We start from the raw sequence: 9,198 nt of genomic DNA on the forward strand, positions 1-9,198 counted from the left end.
TACTATTTATCAATCAATATGTAGCTCCTTGTAACAGTTGCGTTCGTGGTCACTCTAATTATCCAACACCTTCCCGTCTCCCTTGTGGAGATTACCGTTGCATGATATCTGGTATATCCGCACGGAAACTGGTTTGTCTTTCTTGTCACATACAGTAGTACGTCCCATAAGTATTCGTACCCTCGTTGCTTATTTTGTTGAAATCAAGGGACGCATGTAAGATTTTGCAATAAACTTATTATTAGGAATGAACACATGTATAAAGTTTATTTGTATCAAATTATAACAAAATTGATTAACTAATATGAATAATATATTGACTTTACTCCTCGTAGTACGTAATAACAGTCCACAAAAGTATTCGTACCAGTGTAGATTTTGTCAAAAAGTGCATATTAGAGTAGCTTTTTTATTTTATATTAATCTTCTAGTATTTAGTGGGTCCACCTTTATGCCTTATTATATCGTTTAATCGATTTGGCATACTTTCTACCAGTTTTAATGCGATATTTGGTTCAATACTATTCCGAACTTCCATAATTTTGTTTTTTAGCATTTGTTTATTGACAATTTCATGCTCATGTAGTCTTTTATCTATTTCTGCCCATAAATTTTCTATAGGATTTGTATCTGGACTCTGAGGAGGTGTATGTAAAAAATGGGGAACGTGGTAACGTATCCACTCACGAACAATCTAAGCAGTATGCTTCGGGTCGTTGTCGTGTTGAAAATACTAGTCATCTTCCAGACCAAGCTTAATCGCACTTGAGTGCAGATTTTCTTCGAGTATATTTTTATACTTTAACTTATCCAATATTCCATGGATAAAGACAAGTTTGCCTACTCGGGATGCCGCCATACAGCCCAATACCATCGTGGAACCCCCGCCGTGCTTTACAGTTGTTTGTACATTTTTAAATTCTAGTTCTGTATTAGGCTTTCTCCAAACTTTTCCTCTTCCGTCGCATCCAAAAATATTAAACTTCGACTCATCTGAGAAAATAACTTTCTTCCAATAGGTATTACTTTGATTTCTGTACTCTTTCGCAAATGCTTATCTCTTTGTCCTGTTAATTGTACTAATAAAGGGCTTCTTAATCGGTGTTCGACTAGGAAAATTTTCACTGCTCAATATTCTTCGTCAAGTTTCAACAGAAACCTTCTTATTGAACATGTCGTTACATATTGTAGCTAATTTAGGAGCAGCTAATTCGGGGATTTTTTTGCACTTCACGTATAACAGTATTTCTTTCTCGAACTGTTAAAATTTTTGGTCCTCCAGTACATTTGTTATTTAACAAACTATCACTTGTTTTTATCCGTTTAATGATGAATTGAATCGTCGATTTACTTCTGTCTACTATTTTTGCTATCTCATCATAACTTTTGCCTTCTTGGTGTAATTTAAAAATTATTTTACGCTCTGTTAGAATAGTCTCGGACTTCTTTCGACTCATTTCTGATTATTGATGTTATTCTGACAAAGTTTCGAACTAGACTACTTTGTTAGCATTCACCCAAGCGATTGTCAATTGTGGAAATGATTTTTGATGTGAAATAACGATGTAACAAAACAAAATCGACTCTGTTAAGAATGGTACGAATACTTTAGTGGACTGTTATTACGTACTACGTGGAGTAAAATCAATATATTTTTGTTATTAGTTAATTTTGTTATAATTTGGTATAAATAAACTTTATACACCTGTTCATTGAAAATAAAAAGTTTATTGCAAAATTTTACATGCATCCCTTGATTTCAACAGATTTCTCTTACAAGCAATAAGGGTACGAATATTTATGGGACTGACTGTATATTCGTTATTGTAAATTACTATTATAAACGACGTATGTTGAAAAAAATCTTCTATTGTATATTGTAATGTTAAGAAGTGTGAGTTTCTATTTCGTTTGTTACCCTAACTAATTGCAATTTTTAGAGAAAATGTAGGCGGTATTATCTGGTAAAGCAGTGTTAATATCGGAAAAAAATTCTAGTCTGCTGGCCTAATTTTAAAAAAATGTTATTCAGTTTTAGAAAGTCCATATTCATTTAAAAGTTCTACCTTTTGTTCATTACTGTATCCATGACGTCCGAAATTGGATAGAGCATAATGTAGGAATTGTCACTCGGTTGTCGTCAACAGCCAAATTACTCGCTGCTTTTCATGTTGAGTAATAGGGTGTCGAAAGCTTGTCCACCAGTGGAATACAATAGGAAAGTGAAGCATGGTGGACGACCAAGTGAGCGACAAGCTCGGAGGGAGAGAAAATCCACTCGCTGTCTTTCACTGGTTCGATCGTAGTAACGAAGTTTTCAGAGACAACATCGAGTCTGATACCTAACGAGTTCATTCCACTTCGGTGCCACGGCAAGAACTGCGAACGGAGATCTTTATCTGGTAGCCTATCTCAACCGACCATCTCTCGGTCTTTTTTATCGAGCACATCGTAAAATACGAACGGATCAGCTTACATATTTCTCTTCCACGATCTGGCGATTTTTTTATTTTGTAAGAAATTATTGATGGAAATCAAATAAGCTTCCATCAGCCGAGAAGTTTTTTTTACAGATCTTACGTGTTGCTTCGCATCTATAAACTATCCTTTATATAAGTAATTAGCGGGGAATTAATAAGAGCCATATTAGTTTAGATTGAATTTATATGCTGCGACAAATTTGAATGTGAGTGACAGTTATATGCTCCTCGTTTTGCGTGCACAGGCGGATATGAAAATCTAATTAAGGTAATTAGTGACTCTGGTCGAAATAACAACATACAGGCAACATTTTAACAGAAACGTGCCAATTGCAGTTTACAGACCAGCATTGATGTTGGAAAGATGAAAATTAGGTATCATTATTCGTCTAAGCCTTTTAAACAAAAATATATAACGATATTTACAAAATAGCGAAATACAGTTATGTTCCAAAAAAGACACGAAATCGGTAACATTTTTCGACACGGGGTTTCCGATGTCCGATTGTTTCCACGATTCGTACACATCATTTTCTCAGCGTGAATCATAATTTGCAGGACTAACATCAGAAAAATAAGAGGTCGAAAAATAAATGTCAGTTTAAAACACATGCTACTACGTCATGCAACAGATATGCGTACGAAACACACGAGGACTCTGTGCATTCTTACCTCTGACTCTGGGGACTGAACGATCAGGGAGGTTCTCGGCGGTTTTTCGGGTGGCACCTTCTTCAATGTGCCGGTGAAGCTGACACAAGCAGCGGTGGACGGCGCCGCGACACTCTCGTGGCCGTCGATTTGACATTGAAGCCGATGGAACTGTGTGAACGAAGTGCGCGATGTGTCGGCGCGTTCGAATTGCGGGAGACACGGCAATGGCATCTGTGACATGTTCGGTATCTGAATAGAATTCGGGTCGCCTGTATCGTGTTGAAGCCTGGGCGATACCTTCTCACGGACAGACGATTGGCAGGATTGATGATTAGAATTTTGCAAGTAGGAAGCAGTCAATAAGGTTTGATGATGACTGTGCGACTGGTGCTGGCTTTGAGTCGAGCCGGTCTTATCGGATTGCTCCTGGTGGTTGGCCAAGGTGTTTGGTGGAATCGCATGGATCTCGTTCCCGATCGGGTACTGCTGGAAGTCCGTTGACCTTTGTAATTTGTCACACAATTGATTCTGCGCTTGGAGGCTCTGCAGCCGCGCCTGCAGGTCACTTTGCTGGTGCTGAAACTGCGCCACCTTGTCCAGGATTTGATTCTGATTTTGCAGGGAGTGTAGCTTCGCTTGTAGATCGCTCTGTTGCCGCTCGAATTGGCTGAGCTTTTCGGAAATCAAATCGAGATGTTGGTTCTGCAGCTGTTGCTGTTGCGCCTGCAGCGACTCGGGTTTCTCGTTCTGGGCGTCGAGTTGCGTCTGAAGGTTATCCGTCTGGCTCTTGCTGTGGGTCAACAGATTGCTCGAGGTGTTGTAACTCTTGCGGTGGCTGTGTATTATGTGATCCACTTGATCGATCGGCTTGCTCAGTGTCGGCTCGCCGAAGTCCGTCACCACGGTCAACACGGTTTTGGTGTCCAATTTTGCTTCGCTGAGCGCAGGATACTGATGGCATATGTTCGGGCTGGCTCTCTGCGAGGAGACACTGCTGACGGCAGGACCTAGGTTCGCCACGGAACCACTGATGGGTTGATCGTCGAACTCCTTCCTGGACAGTTCCATGTGCTTCGTTAAATCCGCGCTTACGTGCCGCAGGTGACGACGTTGCTCCATGATCGTGCTCTGACTAATATTCGGGAGCGGCTGGAAAGCTGACTGCGTCATTCTCGTCTCCTTACGATCTTCGATCGGGTGCAAGGGTCTGGGGTCCCTCCTCTCCTCCGACTGATTGCGGGAACGCGGGCTGATAGATATCATTTGGTTCTGAATAATATTCTTCTCGTGCTCCTGCCGCTGCCTTTGCTCGGCCCATATCGCCAGCTCCTGCCTGGTCTTCTCAAAGTTTTGGTTGACAAAAGACGGGCTCTTCTGACTGGCGCGATCGGCGGACGCTTCGCGAATCGGCATAAATGGCATCGGCGACCTTCTGACGTCCTCGATCCTTTTGCCTTCGATGGTCATCGGCGAGCGCCTGTGCTCGTCGAAGTAATCGGATCGCCTGTTTTCTTGTGGTATCGCCACTCTTTGATTAGGGCTTACGTTACCCCATTCGGACTTTCTATCAGCTCCCATGCTCTTCCTATTTTCTTGTCTCGCATCAAAAGCCATCGGTGATACTCTTAAGCTCGTATCCAATCGCCTTTGATCAGGCGGGTACACTTGATTGGCTTCGATTCGTTTCGGATCGACCATAGTCCCGGCCTTCCTTCCCGGCAGCAATATCTCCTGGCCTGTGTCGCCGGGGAACGTGAAAGTAATTGTGTCGTTTCGACGCTGGAAGCTCGACGTTACGTCCACGGAAATGGATTTCCTGTGCTCGGACCTGCCGACATACAGACTGCAGTCGGCGGCTGCAGCAGCTTCGCACACCTTGTCCCGCCCGGGCGGGTCTCCGTTCGCGTCGACATACAAGCCGTCCTGTCTCGTTCGCGGCGTTTTGCTCAGAGTCGTCAGATATCTCCGGTCTTGTCCATCCTGGATCATCTGCGCACCCTGCACGATGATCGCGCCGTCGCTGCGATGAATCTGCTCCTGCTGAGGGTTCTGAGCGTGGTCGTACTTCGGCTTCTGCATCCCAGCCACGTCCACGCTCGCCGACTTCCGGTGGCCAATGTCGTGGGTGATCTTCGAGTTGCCCCGCGGCGGAACCATGGGTTTCGGTCCGCGGTTAGGCCGATCGGTCGTCGCGATAGCGATCCCGTGGGCGACGTTCTGAGCGATCGGTTGAATGATCGGCTGGGTATGGTACTGGCCCAACTCTTGAGAGAATCGTTGCGGATTTGGCGACTGCTGGCCGAATTGCTGGCCAGGGTACATGCTTGCGTGAGCTGCGTACGGAATCACGTTCATTACTGTTTGGGGATACTGCGTGTAGGGATACTGAGGCTGAGTACCGAACTGGTAGCTCGACGGCTGTGGCACTACGACCCCGGAGAAGAACGGTGGCTGAGGGCTAGCCGATTGCGAAGGTATCTGCGATCCGTGTTGTACGGTCACGTACTGACCTTGGCCGGTGAACACCGGATTCGTAGCGCCACCCTGGTACAGAGCAGGATCTCTGTAAGTGACATCTCTAGTCACGTAGCCGGCTCTCTCGGCGTACTGGGCTTGCTGCGTGTATATCTGCGGCCTGACCTCGAACTGACTTCGCAACTGCGTGTACTGGGTTTGATCGTAGTCAGGCATGAATTGAGGCTGCGCCTGCACAGGTAAAGTCTGGGTGCCCGTCTGAGAAACGTGTTGCGTTCTTTCAATCGACGGCTTCTCCTGATTGTACTGCGCAGGAGGAAGCTGTCCAGTGGGAGGATGCCTGTCCTCGGGGACGCCGACCATCGACTGTTTCCTCACGGTCGGGTATTGACCGGTCTGCTGGCTCTGTTGTTGCTTCTGCTCATGGATCTGTCCCCCCGTTGACTTCTGCTCTGCCTTGTCTTGGGGAAATCTGTCGTACTCGATGGTTCGGTTCTCGAAGCCGTTCGACAAATCATGCTTGACGTTATCGGCAGGTGGCTCGGCGCGGCCGTTCTGACACGTTGTCTGCTGGTTCTCCATCGTTTGTTCTCCCTGTGTCTGCTCCTGGTTGTCGTTCGCTCCTCCTGTACCAGACTGCGACATACTGGCGGCCCCCACCGACGGTCGTCCGCCGATGTAGCCGAGAATTCGCCCCAATCCACACACCGTGACGACTTATCGAGCAACTCTCCGTTCGAAATCTAGATGCTTGCTCGAACGCTGCCGCTTCGGATTGCGTTTTCACGCCTCGTGTGGTCTGCTATGTCCGCGCGATGCATGTAAGCATCGATTAGTGTGTCGCGTTCGACCCGCGTCGACCGTACTTATCGATCGTCCTTTTCACTTTACAGTGATTTACGGATTTAAATTCTCCAGCGATTTCGAAAATCCGACCCAGCGAAGTCAATTTCTTCGTTGTGCCTCGCTGATCCATGCGCCGCTGATAGCTACCATGATGGTTTCATATGTTTAAGACGAGAGTTTCCGTAGCATTAATCGAACTACCTATATTACTTGGAGATGCAATTCGTTTGATTGTATTCTTTGATTTAGTCTGTTTACTTTCCTAAATCTACATCGGAAAATATCAGCTTGGCTGTAATATTGTTTTTATCCCGCGCTTTTCTTGCTCCGGAACGACGCGAGCTACATTGCGAGGGGAACTATGTTTCCCTTTTTGTTACCGTGTGCCGCGCTGTTCGTATATACGTCGATACGGTTCGCCCGTGAGCAAAGTTTCGTTTGTATTCCAGATCCTTGTCTTGTAACTAGCTTTCAGCAACCCGATTCAAACGGATCCGTTCGATTCTCCCTTAAGGTATTGACCCTTCACTTCATTTAGGATACGACGACTTTAGGACATATATGTATATACCTTTCGGCGAGGAGGTCTCGAACAATTCTAAGACCGTCCCGATAGAAGAGGATAAATTCGTGTAAAATCTTCGAAACTTTAGAAAAACTCGTTAATTCACCTTTGATTTCGTGTCACGCGTTTTGAGCATTTTTGATTATATTCGGCTGTTTCAGTTTGATTTCTGAACAGCTTTCGGCGCACGTTTCGTTGATTTCGTGAAGGATGTTGCACTCGATTGGTTCACATTGAAAGACGACATTTGATTATGTTTTAGCATTCGTTGGAACTTTTAGTCACATTTATTCATTGTATAAGAGCTGATCATTGTACACCTGCCGCCGATGCTGCAATTGTGTTCTGCGGACAATCGGCAGTACCTGTTGCGGAACAAATCTGCAAAAGAAAAACACGAAATCCAACCTACATACGTTTCCAGTCTTCTCCAGACAAATTGGCTTTCATTCGTAATATTCGGCGTAGTTGCGTGCAGCGCAATTATTTTTGTCCTCGTGCTCGCATTTGGAGGGTAATCCATTTCATCTTTGCATCTTTGTTGAAGAATTAGACTAATAGAAACCCTAGTACTCCTTCTATGAACAATGGTTATACAGCGTTTTTAACCCTTTGGGGGCGGAGCCGCTCGAAGGACGAGCGTCGCTGTGGATGACAGGTATTGGAGCGCACAGTAAGGAAAATATTCACGTCGCACGTTTGCGTTATAAAAACTAATGCTTTATTCAAACAACTTTTCATTAAATCCAACAAAGTCGTAAACAAACAAATTTAGTATGTGTTACATGTGTAGGATGTTATAAGATATGAAAAACGTGTAAAAATTTGCTGATTTCTCTGACAGTGACACTGAAAGGCTGACTTGACAAACGGAAATTCGTTCTGAACCTACCATGGTCTCGCATCGAAAGTTTACATTATACGGAAGATACGACTTCATTGCTAAAAGTCTCCAATTTCATTGAGAGGCAACTAGACTTCTTAGGCTAGTATTCCCATGCGTATCTTATCGGTTAGGATGACAGACGTACGCGAGAATTAATACGCGAGACGTACGCGAGAATTAATACGCGAGACGTACAGCGCGAGAATTGGGCGGCTATTTGCCGACACTCGTCCCCAAAGGATTAAGTAATAAGAACCAGCTGGAAGTAGTTGTAGATGAAAATATTATAGAATTGAATATTGCAGAATAATAGATATTAAACGATATACAATCATTGTGCAGAGTCTCACTTATTAATTCATAATTCTTTTACTACCGCACTCTTAACATCATCAGACTCTTCCTTTCTTTATTAATTCTTTACTATTAATTCTTGATTAATTTGGTACAACTGGTGTCTCTCTCCGAGTGTTTATGATCAGCGTTCTCAGACAAATAGGTAATACCAGGTGTTCGCAGATGAATAAGTTAGCAAAGGAATAAGATATGTGACGCATACGTCAGAAGTCCCGCATAGCAGTATAGTGCGTCTATGAATAAATATTATAATTTCGTACTATGATCGGACAGGGAGTCTATGTCGCGTCGCGATAGTTGTTCAGAATTATAATGATCACGCAGCAGACGCACCACGCCGTTGTGCAGAACTCCCAGCGCACGCGTTGCTAATCCTCGTTCCTTCGATGACTTATTTGTCCGAGAACCCTCATCACGATAATCCTCGTTCCTTCTACGCCGGAGGCAATTACGTTTACGATTTGATGACATTTTTAAACGATCTACGAAACGAAAACTGACCTATGCAAGCGAGTTCCGCGCACATATTGCAATTGAAACTCCGTCGCAGGTAAAAGAAATCAATGATTGTTTCTCGGTCGTGCACAGTTTTGCATAAAGTAGTTTCGATGTGTAGATGAGATTTTCAAACATACCGCAACGTGTATAACCGCCTTTAATAGTGAAAGCAGTATCTCTGAAACGAATCGGGGGAACGCGAACAAACCGCGTTTCAAGTTATCGTGAAGCGACAGGTCGGAACAGAGCATTCGGTGCTTCGGAGGCGATCTGTTTTACTCTCTAGGGTGCGAATTGTTTTCATGATTTCCCAGGCGCCTCGTGATCACTTCAGTTTCTGGGAGCGAGGCCATCTTTCATTGCCGGAAAGTTTGCTGCGCGGAACGGAGGGAGAGGCGGCGAAAATTTCACATCATCCCGCGGAAAACCGTATATTG

At 44.4% G+C, this 9,198-nt stretch overlaps 1 protein-coding gene across 1 annotated transcript in view; it reads right to left on the reverse strand.

The window, feature by feature from the left end:
• LOC144470617 (uncharacterized) overlaps positions 1 to 6,254 on the reverse strand; it is a 61,521-nt gene extending 55,267 nt beyond the window's left edge. Inside the window, exon 1 of the mRNA XM_078181982.1 lies at positions 3,153 to 6,254. Coding sequence (XP_078038108.1) covers positions 3,153 to 6,254 — 3,102 coding nt within the window. The remainder of the gene's footprint in view (positions 1 to 3,152) is intronic.
• Positions 6,255 to 9,198: the final 2,944 nt, after the last annotated feature.

Source organism: Augochlora pura, chromosome 1 (assembly GCF_028453695.1).
Source record: "Augochlora pura isolate Apur16 chromosome 1, APUR_v2.2.1, whole genome shotgun sequence".
Lineage (NCBI taxonomy): Eukaryota > Metazoa > Arthropoda > Insecta > Hymenoptera > Halictidae > Augochlora > Augochlora pura.